We start from the raw sequence: 22,167 nt of genomic DNA, 5'->3' as shown, positions 1-22,167 counted from the left end.
ATTGCATGTCTGCCTGCCTCCCAAGTTCATGCTCTCTGATTTTGCATTACTAGCATACATGCTAAAACTTGGATCCTCAGAGGCAGAGGACTCATCTCCCAATAGGGGACAATTTCTTAGACATCTTTGTATTCAGTGCATCAGGAGGCACTCAAATACATATTTGTTGAATGAAGAAACCTGGGCTCAGGCTCCAATTTTGCCATGGTCTTAGTGACTTGCTTTCCTAAAACTTGGAGCTGCGGGTGGTTACTCAGCTGGGCAACTTCAGGGAACATGTGAAATCAATGATGGGTGAGGAAGAACCTATTAAAATGTTTTCTTGTGTTTGTGTTGGAGTTGAAAGAGAGGAAAGAAGTTGGGAAGGAAGGGAAAGGAACAGATTGGTTTAAGGGTTGAGTTCTAGAGTTTTAAGATTTCATGCCTGGATGGGACACTTATTCCACCGCTCGGTTCCAATGGCCCATCTAAATGGATTCTTGACCTTGGCCCACTCCTGGGCAGCAACATATTCCTTTGCCAGGCCCTGAGTAATTACTTTTATGGAGGACCTGACAGGAGAAAAGTTGCATATACTTCTTTCCTAGGCCTCAGTTGCCCTGCTTCAGGGCTACAGGAAATAGGCAACCTCAGAAGGTCTAATTTGAAGGGACCCAGACACCCTCTTCCCCCCTCTTAGAGTCACACTCTCAGCACCTAAAGACTGTGAAGCCTACATTGTCCTCTTCCCTAAATAAAAGTATTCTGGCAGTCCAATCTGTAGTCCAGCTTCCTATTTTGGAAAAAGGTGTGTGTTTGGAGTAAGGACCCGAGGCAACTCCAACTGATTTCATTTTCTTTACTAGTTGTTGCAAGTTGTAAGACACAGCAGGGAAAAAAAAACCACTTTAGCCCTTTCACATAGGCCCTGCAGAAAGACTTGTATGAAGCGGATCCTACCAACAAAACTCTGGGGTGATGGGGGATGATTAAATACAGCCCACAGGCCAGGTCAGGGACAACCCTCCAAGATCAGACACATTAGCACTATGTGGCTTCCAGGCTCACCTACTTTCCTGTGCATGAAGCAACACTGCCACCTAGTGCCCAGTTCAGGATATATTCCCTAAGGCCCCACATCTCAGGGGGGTTCCTGTGCAATGGCTGGTGGTGCTGTATTGCATGACCTCTGGGCTGAAAAGAAAGTCTTCCAAGTTTGGTAGAATGTGAACCAAGAAACTTGGCTTAAGTTAAGTATATAGTAGCTGAAGTTTGAGAGCTGTTGGTAAAGAGCCCTGGATCATCGTCTGCAGAGGAGCAGCAGAACTACCAGTTGAACCGTATTTTTCTCCAGAAAATGCTCCTGTGGTCATCATTCGGCATAGGTGATGGCCAGCAATCCTAGGAATGGATAGTGACCAGCTAAAGAGCCAGTGGTAGGGTAAGGGAGGGAAGATTGGCTCATCCGTGGGTGAAAGGGAGTGAACTGGTACAAATCTGAGGCCTTTATTCCCTGGCATCCTCATGATTCTCAGCCCTGGGGTTCTTGGTGAAGGATAAGTAGCTAAGTACAACAAATAAACAAGATGCCTGAGCCCTCAGGAGCCCAGGTGCCAGAATAGGGAAGAATGAAGTCTTCGTCCCAACCCCCATCCTTCCCAGACTTTTACAGCAAATCTGCACTGAATTTTTTTGATGTGCCTGAATCTGATAAAAGGCATAGTGTAGAAGATGGAGAGGAAATAGACCTGAGCATTCTCTGCACTGGTGGGTCTCCATCCTTCCTCCTTCCTGGAGTGGACCTAAAATGGAAATACCAGTACATCATAGGGGCCACTCTGATTTGAAGAGAAAGAAACCTCAGAAGCTAGACAGTCTGCAAAAGATTTCCTGCCCCATTTTGCATGCTTGAGGAGGTTAGGAGAGTTCAGGTGGAGCTAAGGGCATATATTTTGGAAACGGGGTGGGTTGGGGGCTCGTAGTGTTGGACAGGTGAGCAAGAGAGGATGCTGTGCTGGGACTTGGAGGTGGCAAGGAGTGCTGTTAGTGAAATTTTTAAAAAATCCTGTGTGCATAATAAAAAGTCCTATGTACAAAGTATGACAGGAATACATAGATGTAACAGGACAGGAGTCAGGTACCTGCACTGTCCTGAATCTGTTTCCCCCAGTTTTACGTTTTAATGACCCAGTGCGAGAGTTTCTTGGAGCCCTCCACATACATTCTTTCTGTATCCCTCTCTAACTCTATGCAGCCACTGGAGCTGATTCCAGGTCCTTGAGTTGCTACTGCAAGAGGAGGGGTAAGCAGAGTCGTGGGTCTCAGTCTAGATGGCAAGCACTCAGTTTCCCTGGCAGATGGGTCCTAGGAAGCAATATTAGGCAGCAAGAAAATGTCATCTGGGAAAAAAATTGTGATGCTGCCAACTCTGATCAGATAATCATCTCATTATTTCTTCCATTTGGCCTCAGAATAAGGATTTCCTTCCACTCTTTCTCTGCCCCCCTCCCACCTGTCTTACAGCAAAACCCTTTCTCTCTCCCTTGTCCTCACCACCTCTTCCACCAAAAAATAAGATAAAGCAAAACCGCAAGACTCTAGAGTGCTCAGTGTCTGGGAATCCCAGCTTCCAAAGAAGAAATCACAGCCAAAGAGGGGAGACAGAGTGTTCAGAAAGGATGTTCCAGCAACACCCCATTGAAAGAGGCTCCCTCATTCCAGATTTCTTTCCCCTTCGTCTAAAACTTATTTGCAGGCATCCAGCAACCTGAGAAGTTTTTTAATTTTAGGAGTCATCAAGCAATCTGAAGGCTCTGGCATTCTGTTCCCCTGCCTGCCTCTGGCACACATCTTATTGTCTCCGTTTTCTGATAGAGGTAATGGGTCCAGCAAACATCAAAGAGTGCTGTGAATGACCCCAAAATTAATAAGATTAAAATGGTTCTATCATATCATGTGGCTAGCTTTGTGTTAGGTTCTGTCCTAAGGGATCCAAAAAGGAAATGAGATACTAAGTAATGAAATAAGTTTAATTTCCTACCCCTTGCTTGAAACGAACCTTCCCAGTGACGCTATGGGATACAATTTTCTAATCCCACTCTTCTCTCCACCCTTCTGGGTGACTCTTTTTGAAAGCCAAGATCTGGGTATAGTGGAAAATAAATTAGGATAATGTCTCCAGGCAGGTGCCTTCAGTTCAAACCAGAGTCATGCAAGTTTTCATGTTTAGGTCCCTCTTAAAATAACCGGGACTAGAACCCAGGATACTGATTCATGTGTGTCCTCCTATTCTAGTAGACCCCACTCATCCTGTGCTGGACCTACGGCTGCTGGGGCAGAGTGAAAGGGACTCCAGAACTGGACCCAGTGATACCACTCTGCCAAGGTACACGGCCACTCAGTCAGTGATGCCTGTGTACCTGGAAGCCTTGTTCCCTCACTACCTGGACTAACCAGGAATGATTCACTGCCCAGGTGTTTGGACTCCCAGCTATGTTCCAAGCTGCCTGGGTTTCTCATACAAGACTATGAAAAGCAGAGATGATACCCCTTCCCCATTCATAAAAAAAACAAACAGAGCTTCCCCTTTAAAGATGGCTAAGAGGGCTGAGCTAGCTGCAAGTACAACATGTAGAGCTACATTTGAGACCAATACGAAGGGCAAATGCTTTCCTGGTTAGATTCATTATTGTCAACGGTGTCTGGAATCCTGTTGTGCAAATGAATACCATCCTGTACCCCTCCTCACCCCAGCTAGCCTTTCTGGCTTCCCTGCTCTGTTCCCTTTCCCTCTTTTCTCCCTACAGTCTAACTGGATCAGAAATGGTATCAACCATACCTTGAAGACCACAGAAAGCCCAAGAGGGGGGTTATTACCTGCTATGATGGCTGGGTTGTTCTGTCCTCCCTCTGGTTTAACCCAGGCTTCCACTGTGAACGCCTCCCGGGGAATCTCAGCCAGCACTTCTGGACGCAGCAGCAGTCGCTCCCGCCTCCCCGAGAAGTACAAGACAGGCAGTTCTCCTTGGGGGCTAAAGGTCTCTCCTTCCCAGTAAGGGGTACCTCCACCGTTTTGGATGCTGTCCGCCAATGGACGTTTTTTGGCCCCATGCATAAGGGAATGCTTAGGCCAAAGGTGGAAATGGTGAGAAAAGATATCAGAGTCTTCCCGCATATCCTCTGCCTGACTCTTCACCACTTGCCGGGGATGCCTGGCCCGTCCCTTCCTTTGGATGTCTGGTTCAGGTTCCTTCAGGTGTGTAAAAGTGGTGGTGAGGGTGGCAGCAGTGACTGCACTTTCCTTAGTCCCAGCTTCACCTGGAGATTCCTTGGATCCATGACTGCCAAGATAAGTGTCATCATCTCCCAGCAGCTCAGCTTGCCCAATAGGACCACCTCCTACCCATGGGGCAGCTAACTGCTCAACCTCACTCCTCAATGCACTTTTGGTCAGGTCTTGAACATCTGGCTTACCGTGACCTGCATGGTGGGTCCCCTGTTCCTCCCCAGGATAGGGTCTCAGGTACTTCCCAGTCCTACTGGGGTAGACCCCAAAGAGGTGATGCTGAGGAGCAGTTCTCGGTCTGTGAACCTTGGCCCCCAGCCAACAGCGTTCTCCTTCCAATAGCACCTGATTCAGATGTCTTTTCTGAGCTAAGGATTTCTTGCGTGTCCAGCCCAGCTCAAAGCTGGTGGTATAGAATGCCCACCCAGCCAGAATCACCAGGCTTAGTCTCAGAATCATTGAGCACATCATATCTCCCCCAGCTCCTTGTAAAGAGCCAGAAGTCAACTTCTGGGTACCACGCTGGAACGAATGGGAGAAGAGAAAGAGACAGCTAGCACTAGCAATAGATTTGCAGTCTCTAAGGAACCTGTTTGTTCAGGGACCAAACTTCTCCAAGCAGCCCCAAAAGAATGCCTCTTCTTGCTACATGTGTTGGATCCTTCCCTGCCAATGTGGCTTCTGCACCTTGTCGACTAGATGTGATGTCCCTCACGCTGCTCTCCTTTGATCTCTCTCTTCTTGCTCTATTTTAGACCCTTGCAGAATGAAGTTTATTTCCTTCCAGGGAGCTCAGGTGGTTTTTTCTTCTCCTCCTCTTCGTCCTCCTTCTCCTCCTCCTTCCCCTCCTTCTTCTCCTCCCCCTCTTCCTCCTCCTCCCACCCCTCCTCTTTCTCCTTCTTCCTCCTCCTCCTCCTCTTCCTCCTCTTCTTCCTCTCCCTCTTCTGTAGCTCCTCCCCTCACCAACACTAGAAGAGGTTCACATGGGCTCCAGCGAAATTCTCTCATCTACACATTCACTCACAAACACAGACTCCTATTTAGCTAAAGTCATTAAAAATAATCTTATTCTCTAATTTTCATTTCTCTCTTGTTCTTTCTTCTCTTGGAGTTAACTTCTCTCGGTAGTCCTTAATCCAAAATGTGTTTACCTTCAAACAAATCGCTAGAAGAACTTTGATAGAGGTAGATGCACAAGATGATGTTTCGTACCTAAAAATGCAAAAAGAATCCAGGAGCACAAAAATCCAAGCTTGTACTTAACTTGCACTCTCCAGCTGTCCTTCTCAGTCAGATCCCCGTCCAATCGGCCCGTCCTGGTTAGAATCGAGGGTAGCTCGAGTGTTGGGGTTGTTGACTGTTGAAGGTGTGTTATCCCCTTCCAACTTGTTGGTATATTGCAAGTCTCTGTGAAGTTCTCCTTTAGGGTGCCAGTCTGATGTTCTAATAACCATATCAGCTTGAGAGCCCTTGACTTCACCTCCTGGGAGCCTTGTGGGTCCCTGGGGATATTGGAAAGAGAGCGAGAAGAGCATATACTTCAGGGGACCTGTTCTCTCTGGTCTCCTTCTCCCTTTCTCTCTGCCTATAATGATCTACTTGTTTGTTTCACTTCAAGACAATGATGATGTGAAAATGGATCAGTTCGGTGCATCACTCCAAATACTCCCTGTCCCCTCCTTCCTTCTGAACCCTCCCCACCTCACTGAGACAATGGCCAGAGAGCCAGGACAGACGCCACTCTTGGTTTCCCAAGTAAACATCTTGGGCTTTCTCTTTCAGCAGCCGCAGCCTACATAATCAATAGCAAACAATCAATACTGTTTTGAAGCACTCTTTTCTGCATAAATTCTCTCTTTCTCTCACATATAGACACACACACACACACACACTCACACTCACAAACGTGCTGTGAACAGACATGCCAACTGCCCAATCCATCCAAACTAGGCTTTTAGGGACTACTCATATCTTCTTGCTTTGTTTTGTCACAAATCCCCTGTAATTTTTTCTTATTTCAATCATTTGGGATTTAAAAGAACAATCTCCTAAATTCACTTTATTTTGGACTTTGGGAAGAAGGAGAAACCAAGTATCCTGCTATGAGAAGCATCAAATGGAAATGCCATGAATTCATACTACACAAAATTTCTCCTTCCCTCTAAAGTTATTCATTCTGAAGTTACTGGAAGTCACCATATGCTGAGTGAGCAAATAAACAATGAGATGCTCGAAATAAGCAATTTACAAAAATGAACAACTAGACCCAGGAACTAGATCCATTATTTGAAATGAATGGATTGGATGGAGAAGGAAATAATGTGATTTTAACTTCTGTCATGATTTTAGCCTAATAATTTTAGGCTGTCTCAGAGCAAGCCACCCTTAAACACACGTGCACACACACACACAGACTGACACACACCACATACACACAGAGCATGGGTCTGAATTAGCAACACATATGAGGACCACAGATGGGGACAGAACAGGTAGAGAAACACATGGGTCCTTCATTCAATACTATGAAAAATCACTTACACTTTTAAAATCATTGCTCGTGTTATCCGCATATAAAACATACAGCCCACACAATTTGGCATAAGATCATACTGCCTCTTCTGCCTTAGGTCTCCTCACTGTCTTCTAAAGTGTAGAGAAGTCAGCTAATACCTGATTTGCCTTAAGAATGCTGTACTCTGGACACCTCAACTCCAGCATGCCCTATTTCCCTATCAGCCAACTACTGGAATCTCAAAAGCAAGCTCTCAAAAAAGATGTCATTTCAGGAATGTGGATACTACTTGAGCATATATCCGTGTATCTTAGACATGTTCTCTTTCTTTAGTCATTTCCTTATATCCCTCATTTTTCTGACTCAGTCTTTCTTCCCCCTCTCTCTCCCCCCACCCGGAAACAGCTCAAGGACAGAGCTTGGGGCTGTGTGTAGTTTGTTTGGTTTTTTTTTGGGGGGGGGGGGGGGGCTAAAGAAAGCCAGAAAAGCAGAGAAGAGAGAAGGAGAGAAAGAGAGAGAGAAAAGGATGAAAGAGAGAGAAAGAATGAATTAAAGATAGAAAGAAAGAGAGAGAGAGAGAGAGAGAGAGAGAGAGAGAGAGAGAGAGAGAGAGAGAGAGAGAGAGAGAGAGGAAGGAAGGAAGGAAGGAAGGAAGGGAGGGAGGGAGGAAGGAAGGAAGGAAGGAAGGAAGGAAGGAAGGAAGGAAGGAAGGAAGGAGAGTTACGCTAGTTCAGATACTCAGGTAAGAAAAGGAGAAGTTAACTCCCCCTCCCCGTGCCACCCCCACAACCCTCAGAAAAAGGTTTCCTACCATTCATTTCAGGAAGGAGGAATAACAGAGTAAAGAAGAATTCCGCCGTGCTTTTCTCCCCCTTTTAATGTGTAAATGATCTTGCATCCCCTATAGGTCTCTCCTGGCTCTCTGCTGCTAGTAATCCATTCATAAGGTTTCAAGAAGCTACACAAAACTCAAGCTTCCAGTTTAGTTTCTCTCTCTCTCCCCTTCATTCCTTTGCTCACCACTCTCCTTCAGCTCTTGGCAGTCCAAAGTTTAAAAAAAAAAAATGTTGAACCATTTCTGTGTTTTCCTCCTGTTGTAACTTTTGCTGTGACATCATAACCCTGCCCACCAACACCCCACCTCTCTCTCTCCTTTCCATCCCACTCCTCACCAGCTCCATATCCCCAAATCCCAACCCCCCACAACACAGAAGGAGAGCTCCTGTCAGTTCCAACGTGTGAAAAACACAAAGCTACTAGAAGGTGCCCCCTCCCTCCCCTCCATCCCCCTCCCCTCTTCCCCCTCCCTCCTTTACCCATCGCTCAGCCACCGGCTCTCTCAGGGCTTTTAACAATGATCCCATCTGTTTGACATGTGCGGAAAGGTAGGCTGGATTCAAAGAATCTGTCAAATGAATCAGATCAAAAATACATCAACCCCATCCTCAATTCCAACACACACACACACACACACACACACACACACACACACACCAAAGCGAGCAAAAGTGTGAGAGGAGAAAGGCTCGCCCTGCACCCACCCTCGATGCCAGAGAGAAAGACACCAAATGTGCCAAAGGAAGCCCCAAATTATACACACACACATCTATATGTAAATTCTGTTGCTTGTTTGTTTGTGACAAGCACCCATCCCCCAAGTTCTCTGCCCCTCTCCCCAAGCCCTGCTAACTCCGCAAGTGCACAGATTTGAAAGCTGGTAGAATCTGTTTTGAAATCTCCAACGAGAGGGCTTTTTCCCCCTTTTTCTCACTCCCAAGCACTATCTGTGGCGATCAGACTAGAGCAGGGTTGCCAGCAAATGCTGGAGGCCCCTTCTAGGGTACAGGCTTTCAAACCAAGGAAGCTAGAGGGAATGGATTTAAGGACACACGGCAGGAGCTGGCTGGATTTATTTTATTTTGACGGGGGTAGCTGGGGGAGGAATATCATTTCTGAAATGCTCAAGGAATGAAGGGAGAAGATATGGATTTCCCACACAGTTTTTGCAAGAGGAGCGGTGTCTTGTTCTGCAGGTAAATCTATAAGGCAAGAAATTAAAGCTTCCAGATACACAAGGACCAAGAGGGAGAGGGAAAGAAGGAGAGAAAGGAGAACAGAGAGAGGGGATGGGGAGATGGGAAACGGAAAGAGGAAAGAAGGGGAGAAGGACAGATTGGGGTGAGGTGAAAGGAGAGGAAAAGAATGAGGAGTGAGGAAAGAAAAGAGAAAGGGGTAAGAGTGGATACAAGCAGGAAGGAGAAGAGAGGCATGACATAGAAGGAGAAGGGGAGCAAAGGAATAAGAGAAGAGCCTGGGAAGAGAAAGGGCTGAAAAAAACAAGCAGGGAAAAGAGGAAAGAAAAATGAAAACAGTGAGAAAATAAAAAAAGAAAGAGTTGATGAGGCATATAAAATATGGAGGCCATGAAGCAGTTTGATTATATTGTTAAACGTAAAGAAATCGCAGGGGCTGGTGAAGAGAGAAATTATAAAACGGAGCAGAGGTTAGGTTTTCCGTAGAGAAAACAAAAGACATACAGCAGAAGGACTGACTTATAGTGACTGCACACATTTAAAATATCAGATTGCATGGCTTCAATGCTGTCTCTTTAAGTGGATCCCCATTGCCTCCACTGCAACATCCACCTCTACCTTCCTTCCTTCACCTTTTTGCTCCCAGTATCTCTTCCTCTGGGAAATTCACAATGAAAATTCAGACAGGCACCCCTGAATAAACCCACCTTTAATAAATCTCTTTTTTTGCTACTATCAGATGGACTATCCAAAGAGGGTCTCGGGTCCTTGTCTCTAAAGATTGGACGATTTGTGCACTCACTTCGACCCAAATTATACCATGCCTCCTTTAAAGCACAGTCCACTAGGGCTGTTTTGCTTGTATTTGTTGCTTTGGTGGGGCTGGTCATTTTCCATTAGCTTTGTCATCATTATTAATAAGTCTTTGAGCAAAGGGAGGGGCCAGTCCACGCTGGCGTCCACCTGCTGAATAGAGCATTAGCAGAGAAATAGAGGGCGATGAGACCCCTTCACAGGGCCACGAATCCTCTCTGATTTTCTGATTCCCAAATCTCATCTCTTGAGGGAAAAGCTCATCTGGGAGCCAGCCAGGGAGCGTAGTAATAAATGCCTCCCAGAGTACAACCAAACGCAGTGTCTATATATAGGAGCCAGATCTGTTTTAGCTACTTGCAGTCTAAAATGACACCCGGAAACAAACATTTCAGCAATATGTTTATTGGAATCTTATTCAGCTAGTGCTGGAAAGAGTGAGCTTCTCTGAAGGAGTTCACTGGAAGACTCAAGATCGTTGCTTTCTGCCCCTCTCCCTGTACCCCATGCTGGAGACAAGAGCTGAAAATCAGTGGGGGTGACTTGGGATTCCTTGAAGGTGGTCTATTGCAGTCCCTTTTCCATCGGTGAGGAAACAAAGGTGAAGTCACAGAATTAATGTCAGAGCCAGATAGAGCATCTGGATCTCCTGAATCCCAGTCCGGTTATTTTCCTCTTCTGGCTATCCCCACGCCTGTCTGCGGGGCTGCCAAGCACACATCAATTGGATAGAGAGGCAGTGTCAAAGACTGGTCTATGTTTCACACTGATGCAAAAATGCCCAGGGAATATATGTTGGTCATATGTGTTCTGTAACTCAGAATCACACAGCGCTCAGAAGGGAATGCAATCTGGATTTCACGCTCCTCCCTGTGCATTTTGAGCCAAGAGAAGCCCTATCTTCTTGTCAAATTGTTCGGTGCTCCATATGCTAGTTAGTCATGCTTTATTTTTTCCACTACACAATTACTTTTATAAGTTATCATTGATATTAATGGTAGTATTTTGCAAAGCTCCTTTCATCCAAATAGATCAAAATATTTCATAGACAGGTTAGGCTTCCCAGTACCTTGGGAGATTGACAAGGTAGAGGCAACATGCCAGGGATATAATTCCCCTGTGGCAGTCCCTACTGGGTAAGTGTTTCCTGTAACATTTTGAGCCTTGGAACTAGCTTGTGGAGCCCTTTGGCTGCAGAAGTGTTTTACAGTGATGCTGAATCTTGTTCTGTTCATCAGAGGAACAAAGGCTGTGCAGAGTTTGTGCTTCGAGAAGGATTGCTTCTGCACCTGGAGTTTCTTCAATAGACAACCACCTAATAGACTTGTACACTTGCTTTTGCTTTTACATTTCTGCATTCTTTCTTCTGAGCCACAACAACATGAATGCAAAGCAAGTGTATTGCCCATTTTGCAGATGAGGACATCGGAGCTGAAAGAGGTTAAGCAACTTGTTCAAACATCTGTAGGCAAACAGATTAGAGCTAGGATGAAACCTCAGAGCATTCTGTTAAATGAAAGAAGCCAACCTCAAAAGGCTACATTCTATATGATTCCATCTTTATGACATTCTGGACAAGGAAAACTATAGGGAAAGAAAATATTTCAGTGGTGGCCAGAAGTTTGGAATAGAGGAAAAGGGCAAATACAAAAGAGCACAGAGAGATTTGAGGGGTCATGAACTGTACCCCACCTTGATTGTGGTGATTCTACATGGATGTATGTGTTTGTCAAAGCACAAAGAACTGTGAACTAAACAACTTTATTGTATATTATATTTCTGATAACTTGGTAAGGTTTAGGGAACAAAAGAAAAATGGAGCAGATGGAGAGCAAGGGTCTTCTGATTCTGAATCCAACATCTGGTTACATTCTTCAGGTGTCCAAAGGTCAAAGGAGAGTGAGGCACTGCTTGATCATGGTCTGTGCCTGAACTCTCACCTAGAGCCTCAGAGGACACTGAGGAACTGAACAGAGGACAAAGCTGGCTTCTCATCCCAGCTTCAATCACTCACATGATTCTAACATGTCAAATAACCAGTCACCAAACGTTCACTGGTCAAGGATTATGTCCCTGTTCTGCCATTCATAGCTGCCTGCCCTTTAGACAAGCCAACGAACTTCTCTGAGCCATCTCTAAATGAGGATATTGGAATACATTACCTCTAAGTTCCCTTCCAGGTCACACTTGAGCTTTTCTAATTTTTCAGTCCAACTCTTTTCTAAGAGTTGCTCACTCAGTTGTAAAAGTTTGGCAGTGACTGCCTCCTATAACTATCATAGAGACAATGGCGTGTGCAGCAATGAGAACCAAAGTCATGTCTTCCTGGAACCTGAGAATGTGACCTTATTTGAAATAGGTTCTTTGCAGATATAATCAAATTAAGATGAGGTCATGTTGGATTAGGGTGGGCCCTAAATCCAAAAACTGGTGTCCTTATAAGAAGAGGGAGACTTGAACAGACACACAGAGGGAAGAAAGCCATGCAAAGACAGAGGCAGACACTGGAGGGATGCAACTACAAGCCAAGGAATGCCTAGGATTGCCCGAAACTACCAGAAGCCAGGAAGAGGCAAAGAAGGATTCCTTCCTTCAACCTTCAATGGGAGTGTGGCCTTGCCGATACTTTGATTTTGGACGTCTGGCCTCCAGAACTGTGAAAGCATAATTCCCCCTTGTTTTAAGCCACCCGGTTCGTGGTACTTCGTTATGACAGCCTAAGAAACTAAGATGGTAGTCCTTAGAGAAAAACATGTAGCTCCATTATAACACTATTATTCAGAAACAGGGGTAGCATGTGGGAAGTTTTAGAGTTCCCCTATTCTAATGAGAAAGATGTCCTATATATGTGAATCATTATCAGGTATTTAATGAATCAAATATTGGAAACATATACTAAAATACTTAAATAGGGACACTTTGTAAATACAGAACTGTGCTGGAAAGTTTAAATTTGATAATGTCCCCATGATGACAATAATAACAGTAATAGCAACAACAATAATAATAATTAAAGCTAATATTTATTACTCATGATGTGCCAGGTACTGTTCTAGACCCTGTATATGTATGAACTGATTCAATCCTCATGGCACTTCTGTGAGATCGGTGCTTCTATTATCCCCACTTTCAAATAAAGAATATTATTAATGGCCGACACTTATTGACATTACTCTATTAATAAATATTTATATTACTAATCAATGTAAATATACTAGATGATTTACATAGAATGTATTATTTAACCCAACAACTAACCTATGCGATAACTCCTCTATGATTCCCAGTTTTAGATGGGAAAGCCAAAGCACAGAGGGTTTAATTAACTTACTCATAGAACCTCCAACTCCTTGTAAGGCACTGGTTCTTCATAAAGGACATACTATACCCCAATTACAATTTGACTCTTGGCATACAGAGACAGGTTTTTTCTGATAAGAAAGTCACAGGGATATCCCTGGGGCAGAGGAAGAATCTTTCTTAGGCCTTTTTCTAAAGTCTCTTATGGATGAGGGTCTGATGCCTCCAAGAAATGTGGCCCCAGATGAGAGCAGCAGTTAATGGAAAACCAGTCATTTCTCAACTCCTTAACTATATCTGGGAGTAATTATACAAGATGGATAAATGTTGTGTATTCATTATTACTAATGCAATATTTTAATTTTAATGATAATGAGTAATAAGTTGATTGCCTACTAGTGCCAGGCACTGGAAAACATTTACTTCCTTTTTATCTCATTTCAAATAAACTATAACTATGTCCAATGTGCTCTGCTTTTTCTTCTACATTTCTGTATGTCAGCTTTTACTAGGGTATAACAACCTAGGTAACAAACAACCCCTCCCAAATCTCAGAGACCTGCAAGAGAAAAGATTTATTACGTATATTACATATCAGTTGTGAGTTAGCTGCAGCTCTCCTCCCCATTTGTGTGTGTGTGTGTGTGTGTGCGTGTTTGTGTGTTCTGGAATTGAGTATAAAGGAGTGGCACCTATGAGCCATGCCATTCTTGTTGTAGAGCAGAGGCTTTCATCCAAGGATGATTTTGCCCTCCAGGAGAAATGTGACACTGTCTGGAAACATCATTGAGTATTAAAACCAGGAGAGGGATGCTACAGGCATCTAGTGATAGAAGTCAGGGATGCTGCTAAACATCCCACAGTACACATGATAGAAGCTACCGCCCCCCACCTCTCACCCCAACAAGGAGCTACTCAGCCCCAAATGTCAATAGAATCAAGGCAGAAAAATCCTGAAGTAGAGGGAAAATGAGCAACGGCAAAACCGATATGGTTCTTAAAGCTTCTGCTTTGGTGCAGCATAGGTCACTTCTGCTGATGTTCCATTGGTCAAAAGAAGTCATGACCAACCTAAACGTCAGTGAGGTAGGGAAGAAGGCCACTCACATAGAGAAATATTGCAAGTCACTTGGCAAGGGGCGTGGATTTATAATCTTCCCACAGAAGTGAGAGCAAATTATTGGGGACAATAATGCAATCTCCTCTAATTTAATTAACTGAATTGAGGCAATAAACCAAATGATGCCCAAGGGTTTTGAGTATTCCAGGATGGTGGATGACAGTGGAGTAGAATGCAAAGAGTACTTGGGAGACAGACCCATAGGGGACAGAGCCTTTTGAGATGAGTTAGATAACCCGGGAGACCTAGATCTCTTCTTCAAGAGGGAGAAGTTAACAACTGTCACATAGGATTGTCTGAAGGATTCGTGAATCGGAATCATGACTTGAGTCGCAGTTAGTGCATATCCTATGTGCTCCATTCTTAATACACACACGGTTCTCCCTCACAAAGTTGTCATTTCTTTATAGTCTTTCAAATCACACTTCTCAAACTGGGGAAGGTGCCAGGGGGCAAAGGGAAGGCAGGGTCATAGGATTAACACGGCATTTGCTTCTAGAACACCATTTTTTCTAAAAGATGTGTTGAATCAAAATAAGTATGGATGAATTGTTGAGTAAACTGCAAAATTTATTTATTCATCCGTTTTTAACGATAAAACATGAGGTTTTCTTTCCTTTGCCTAGGGCTGGTTCCTGGAAAAGTCTGAGAAAGAATGCTTCAAAACCTATAATACCCCTTGCTGAAGCAGGATATTATTTTTTAATATAATTTTTTTATTAGAGAAGTTGTAGGTTTATAGAAAAATCATGCAGAAAATACAGAGTTCCCATAGATTTGCCTCCCTTATTAACATTTTGAAGCATCAATCAGAGTCTGGCACAGAGAAGCGCACGAGGCGTGTGGTTATTAACTATTAAGTGGACAACTTCTATGTACAAGCCAAAGACTCAGAATACTTTGGCCCACTGCTTCGATTGATTTTGGCCTCATCATTCTGCACACAATAAATCGTTTGGAAGCTGCCACTTTTGGCCCTAGGGGATAATTTGACATTATGCTATGAAAATCAACATTTAAACCAGCATTATGCCCAAACTGATTATATTTCAAGAATAAAATGTATTAAGTCACTTTATTTCTGTGATCAATTTCTACCAGTGTGTTAAATTACTCCCATTTTTTTCTATTAAATGATTATTTTATTAAATCAATTTTCATCCAGTATCAATTCTTAGCTTTTGTTTGATTAAAACAAAACTTTGATTCATAGATCAGCTTTTGTCCACATGAAATTTAGCAGTTACAGCTTTAACCATTATAAGTTTTCTTTCGTGTTATTTCAGCTAAGACCAAAATTCCTAGTAGAAACCTTTCAGATTAATTCTGACATTATGCAATTTTATGCTTTATCAGATTTCTTTTTCATTGATTATTTCTGTTGATAATATTCATTGTGAGTTGGATACAATTTTTGACTCCTTGCCTTTATTTTTTGGCAAATTTCTGAGAAAAATTTCCCTGATTGTTCCTCTTATCTATGACTGATTGACCTATTGAGTCCTCAATCTAAATTGTTTCCAATCACTTTGCTTGCAGTATCTTATCTACACCTGAGAAGAAGCAAAAGAAAATAACAGCATCAAACTGTCCTAGGAGAAACAGAGGTCTAAATCATAGGGTCAAAATGGACAGTAAAAAAAGTACCTGCTTCAAAATGTTAGTAATAAGGAAAGCGAATCTATGGGAAACTCTGTATTTTCTGCATGATTTTTCTATAAAACTACAACTTCTCTAATAAAAAAAATTATATTAAAAAATAATATCCTGCTTCAGCAAGGGGTATTATAGGTTTTAAAGCATTGTTTCTCAAACTTTTCCAGGAACTGGCCCCAGGCAAAGGAAAGTAAAACTCATGTTTTATCATTAAAAATGAGTGAATAAATAAATTTTGCATTTTCCTCTACAATATATCCATACTCATTTTGATACAATAAATCTTTTAGAAAAATTGGTGTTCTAGAAGCAAGTGCCATATTAATCTTGTGCCCCTGCCTTCACTTTGACCACTGGCACCTTCCCCAGTTTGAGAAGTGTGACTCAAAAGAATACAAAGAAATTAAAACCTTGTGAGGGACAATAGTGTGTATATTAAGAATGGGGCACATTGGTTGGGTACCAACCAAGATTCAATATTATGATACCAGAAGGCAAGCAGAAAGGAATAAATTATGATCGAAGAAAAGAATGAGAAAGAAACTATAGTTCACTCTTCACTCCCTTCACCTCAGCTAAAGAAGGTATTTGATTAACAATACAAGTACCATTTAATATTTAGAACTGGGCTAAATAAAATCTGGAGTTCTAGATCAGAGCTGACCCTAATAGAAATGATCAGTGCTAATATAATAACTAATGTGTATAGAGCACTATCTACATTCTTATACTAAGAACTAGGCATGCATCATGTCAACAGATTAATAGCAGTTACTATTAATATTATTATTTTCATGACATTTATGAAAGCAGAAACTGAAACTTCCAATGGCTAAGGGACTTGCCTAAGTCATCACACAGACTATAAAATGCAGGATCAAGGTAAATCAGCAGGGCTCAGTTACAAAGTCTCTCTGAGAGCCCTGGAATCAGTAAAGCTGAGGTCTTCCTTAGGCTGTGGCTATGCCAGTACAGGTCCAGAACCTAGGAATGGGGATACTGGGAACACACTAGGGAAATGCCAGCTTTCAAAACTGGTAGCCTCCCAAACCTCAGTAGCTTAAATGATAAAAGGATTTCCATCCCCTAAGGTCCATGCGAGTGTTCCTGGTGATGAGTAAGGATTCAGCGCCCAGGCCCCTGCCATCTGGCTTCACCTTCCTTTCAGCTGATGGATATCAGAGAGATGGTCCACTTCTTAACCACCTCAGATTGGCAGAGATACATCTCACACTTCATCGGAAAGAAACAGCCAATGCCATCAGCTTGAAGCTAAGTGGCTAGAAATGTAGTTCCTGGCCAAGACTTTGACTCCTTAGAATTCTACAACATGGAAGGGGAGCACTATTCTTTGACAGATTACTTGTTGCCCCTGCCACAAAGGGCATGTTCAATCCTTCCACTATTTCAGCATTGGAGTGGAGATAGAGTGGGAGGAGTAGGGAAAGTCCTGGCCTGGGCCATGAGGTTCTGAAAAGCCTGGGTTAGTTTCTCAAAGGAGAAATCAAAATTGAATGAGTAATCTGAGCTAAAGCTCCATGAAGAGACATAAACCAAATAAATAGCCAGAAGGGGAATCTAAAAAGCAATTGAACAGAAGAGGTTAAGAGCAAAAATGATGTTGGAATATGGGGCACAAAATCTAGAAAGAAGAGGCAAGAGAGCAAAAGGATGGAGAGGAAACACAGAGAGGTCGAGAGGGATTTTCTTGAACAGAGACTACTGCTTAACACAAAGGAATGGAGTAGAGAGTCAAGCTAATTGCAGAAGCAGCGCGAATAAAACTTTGGCACTTTTTCTTGGACACATAAGAGAACCAGAGATGGACTCTCCTTAGACACCTGGCTGCCTCTTCTTCCTAAGTATGCTTCTGCCAACCCCAACACTGTGGAACCTTGAAGCAACCAATACTGATGATCATTTTACCTCCATCTGAAATGGACAAAGTAACAGAGGTGTCATCAGTGGCTGTGAAATTCCTTCCACACTTTGAAAGTGCAGGGTTAGGAGCCATAGTCCATAAATGTTGGGAGATGAAAAAGTTAAAATTACCCTTTAAAAGGAATTAAAGGAACTCCTACTGGGAAAGTTTTGTAGATCCTAAGGCATTTAAAATCCTTTTAAAAGGAGTTCCTGCTACTGGGCTATGCCATTAAAATTTTTTTAATTGCTGAAATATAGTTCATGTCCAAATATCATTTCAAAATGGATATTTCCTCCCAGATGTCTTCAAGAAAGGAAGCAGCCCTGTGGAAAGGGAATTTATTCTCCCCTATCCCAGCCTAGCCCATCCTTTCTGTATATACAGTCACAGCTGGGGGCAGGAAATCAAACCTAAGTTTGTCAGATGTCCTCCAATCTATCTGACAGAGATTCTGTCCAGTAAATAGCCAGTCACGTTCCATTTTCTCTTCTACAAATTCAACTCTACGTGAGGTGGTATGCTGGTTAAAAGGGCAGGTGTTTTAGGCTGACAAGCATGGGTTCTGATCTGTGCTCTGGCCTCACTGCCTGTGTGATCTAGAGCAGGTTCACTCCCTCCACTGGGGATAACAGCATGCCTTTGCTATAGGAGATGGAGAGGTAAGGGGTACAGGAAGTATGGGTTTTTCTTTTTCTCTTGATTTTTTTTCTGGAGTGATGCAAATGTTCCAAAAATGATCATGGTGATGAATACACAACTATGTGATGAATTTGTGAGCCATTGATTGTAAAATAAGGTTGGATTATATGTATGTGAAGATTTCTCAATAAAAATATTTTTTTTAAAAAAGGAAATTTCTCAACAACGTATACACAATGGGCAGAAAAAAACATTTAATCAACATTAGTTTAACTAAAGAGGTCAACTCCAACTTTTCAACCGTACAAGTTTCATCCTTATTTTGAACTTTCTATTGCTTCCAAGAATCCATTTTTTATGTCACTTCTCACTATATTCAAAAGATAATCCATCCTTTCCTGTGTCCCAATTGCTCTTTTGTTTATCAAAATCTGTTGTTCTCAATCCCGTCAGTCCTACAAACCTCATTTTTATAACAAATATTTTGTATTGAAAATTCAAATATAGTATGACCTACTTACACATGCAATTTTTATAAACTCAATGTGCTACCTACAATGTAAAAGAAGTATTAAAGAAAATAATTTACAATGAAATAATATGACTTTAAATACGTAAATATTTCTGATACAAATACTTTGGAAGACAAATTACTTGTATCTACTCATTATGAATGTTTAGATTTAGGAGAGATAAAGTATTCAATAAATATTAAAGATTCATATTGACATTTTGAAATAAGAGCTAACAAAGTAAATCAGCAGATATCTGTACAGTCAAAATGCCTATCGTAATTCCAAATGCAGACTACTGCAGCCATGGGGCATGGATGACTCAGAAAGTGTGAACAACATTGCCATCAGTCACATGGCTTCCCGAAATGGAGACCGCACTTGTTAAAATTTGTAAACAAATCAAAAGACAATATCCCTTCAAATAAACTGGGCAGTCACATTCCTGAGAATACAATTAAATTGTGCAAAAAAATACTTTATATTTTTGTGTTTATATTTGCAATAGAATTAACTTGTAGACTGGGATCATTATAAATCGGTTTTCATGTTTAACAGGTACATCCAAAGTCAAGCAGGATGTAGGAAAATCATTTTGTGGGACTCTCCATGCATTATAGGGCATCTACTATCTCTGGTGCATCCATCAATTGCAGTCACACTCTCCAATCATTGTGATGCCAAAAAAACCCTCACTAATTCCCAAAGTGACTAGGGGCAATACTTCCCCCATTAAGAACCACTCATCTAAACCAAGGTCAAAATATTACACAGACCAATCTGTTTGACTCTTTATATAAGTATTTGCTCTTGAAACACTGTCAAAATTCACAGATGAAGAAGTCAGGTCAGGAGGCTTCTAACTGCATTTTTTAAACATTATTTGGTGATAAAGCTGAAGCACATAATCCTCAATTGTGATTTGAATTGTGTGTGTCTTATACCCACATTAGCATGTAGAGAATACATTCTGTCAAATGATTACCTTTCTAAATATCATCCAGTGATCTCTACCATGCTCAAGTGGCTGTTTACCCAACTGCATTAAGCTCCCTTTACTAAAAAATAAATAAATAGAAAGCGATGTCTGGGATAATGTACTTCAAAATTCAAAGTATCAATTCTGTTTGATCAGCTCCCAATGCTAAATAATGTACCTCAAATTACCACTGGAAAATATCAGTTTCAGAGGCCAGGGCCAACATATACTTTCAGTCCATCATCAGGACTAAAGCAATGGGGTCTGGGAAACCATGGTGAAGATGCTGATCTTCACTGGAAACAGGTGTTTTCCACAAAATGCTACCCATGCTTTGCTGGTCAGTTTGAGTTCTCACTTCGCTTGGTCTGGATGAGTAGGTCAGCTTCCCAGAGCCTGGTATGCATGCAGAGCCTCATCTTAACTCAATGTTTCATCCTCTTCTTGCCCTCTGAGTTAGGTCTTCCTTCAGTAAAGAAGCAGTTCAATCATTATTGCTTTACCCTATCGGCAAACTAGTTGAGCACCTTCTCAGTACTAGGCATCACATTATATTCTTGGAATACTGACAATAAGATACAGGACCTACCTTGGATTGCCTCACAGACGTGTCAGGGTGAAAGACATGAACACGGATAAAGGGTGGGACACTGCAGTAAGTGCTGTCTCAGAAGTTTGAATGCAATGCTACTGAAACAAAAGCATATAGCAATTAACTTCATGCAATAATTAAGGGGGATTTCACAGAAGGGATGACTTTTGAACAGTGTCTTAAAAGGCGACTAGGAGTTTGCCAAGTGAAGGGCATTTCTTGAGAGGGAATAACCATGCAAGAGGCCCAATTGCGCCTTATTTAAACCCCTGAAAAAGAACTTATTGCAATGTTCAACCATTTATCCATGTTTAAATCTTTCTCTCTAATGACTCTGTAAGGTAATTCAGAGCGGTAATTGTGTCTTATCATCCATGCATCCCCCGAGTTCTGAGAAAGCCAGGTGCAATTGTGGAACCATGAAAAATTACAATCACTGGGGAGAAGAAATTCCTAGAAAGAAACAAATGGTTCCTTTCTTTCTTTTGAAAAGCCTGGAGCCCTTTCCAGCCTGATGAGACCAGAAAGAGGTTATAACAGCTGCCATACCTCTCAAAGATTCAGTAAAAATTTGCATTTGAATGACAAAGGACTATCTGTTTCTCATTCCTCCTTCTAGCATCCATCTCAATCAGGTTCAGAGAAGAGCATGGCCACAACCAAAATATTCTGTGACTTCCTGCCCAATATAGGTTCTCCTGGAAGTTAAACAGGGCCTAAGTGGAGTGAAATGAAAGACAGGAAACTATGTTTCCAGAAAAATCTTCACTGGCCCAAAGAGAAGATTGTTTTATTTGAGCACAGCACTCACATCCTGATGCACAAATCTCCTATGCACATGCCCAAGTGCTATAAATTGAATTATATCTGCCAAAAAGACATGTTCAAGTGCTAAGCCCCAGTTCTGTGAATGTGAATGTACTTGAAAATCAGCTCTTTGAAGGTGTCATTAGTTAAGACAAGGCCTAGCTGAATTTGGGTGGGCCCTGATCCAATATAACTGCGCCCTTTAAGTAGAGGAAATGTGGACATAGAGTGATGGCCATGTGACAGAGACAGAAACTGAGTTATTATGTGACAGACCAAGGAATGCCATAGATTGCTGGCAACCTACAGGAAGCCAGGGGAGAAGCATGGAGTAGATTCTCCCCTAAGATGAAGCATGGCCCTGATGACACATTGAGTTTAGACTTCTAGCCTCCAGAACTATGAGATAATGAATTTCTGATGGTTAAGTCAACTAGTCTATAGTATTTTTTTATAACAGCCTGGCAAGCTAAGACACCAAAAGATGCCATAGCTTGTGTGGAAAATCCCACACACTACTCAGCTGGAGTCATAAGCAGCAGTCTGGTCATTCCTCTCTCTTCCTATGTGTCTTCCCTCTGCCCCAGTCTATGAGTTACTTAAGTGCATGGACCTTTGCTTACTCACCTCTGTGTTTCCAGAGCTTAGTACAGCACCTAGGTAGCAAAATAGGAGCCACATAGGAACTGAATGGAAATAGAGGCCATGTGTAAGGGATCCACTCTGCAGAGAGTGGCAGCAACTGCAGCATCTGCTGGGTTAGGTCACCGTGACCTGAGCCTGAGCTTCCCTTCATTTTCCTTCACCCTTCTCCTGGCAACCTTCTTTCTGTCAGGGTCCTGTACAATTTAACCAGTCCCAGCTCATGCCTACACTCTATACTCCATACCAACTCAGGCAGCAGATGGGAAAAGTGGAGCAATTCTTAAGCCCTCTAAGCTCTGCTGTCAGAATGCCTCTCATCTGCCTGGTCAGGCCAGCATGAACTGAAAGTGGTGAGGGACTTAGCCAGC

General features: G+C 42.4%; 1 protein-coding gene across 1 annotated transcript in view; it reads right to left on the bottom strand.

Annotated features, from left to right (window-relative positions):
* The window catches only part of PAPPA2 (pappalysin 2), a 321,183-nt gene extending 316,103 nt beyond the window's left edge, over window positions 1–5,080 (bottom strand). Inside the window, exon 1 of the mRNA XM_077157086.1 lies at window positions 3,856–5,080. Coding sequence (XP_077013201.1) covers window positions 3,856–4,735 — 880 coding nt within the window. The 5' untranslated portion in view covers window positions 4,736–5,080. The remainder of the gene's footprint in view (window positions 1–3,855) is intronic.
* Window positions 5,081–22,167: the final 17,087 nt, after the last annotated feature.

This window comes from Tamandua tetradactyla, chromosome 4 (genome assembly GCF_023851605.1).
Source record: "Tamandua tetradactyla isolate mTamTet1 chromosome 4, mTamTet1.pri, whole genome shotgun sequence".
NCBI classification, from domain to species: domain Eukaryota; kingdom Metazoa; phylum Chordata; class Mammalia; order Pilosa; family Myrmecophagidae; genus Tamandua; species Tamandua tetradactyla.
Note: the sequence above shows the minus strand (reverse complement) of the source record. Positions and strands in the feature narration are given on the sequence as shown.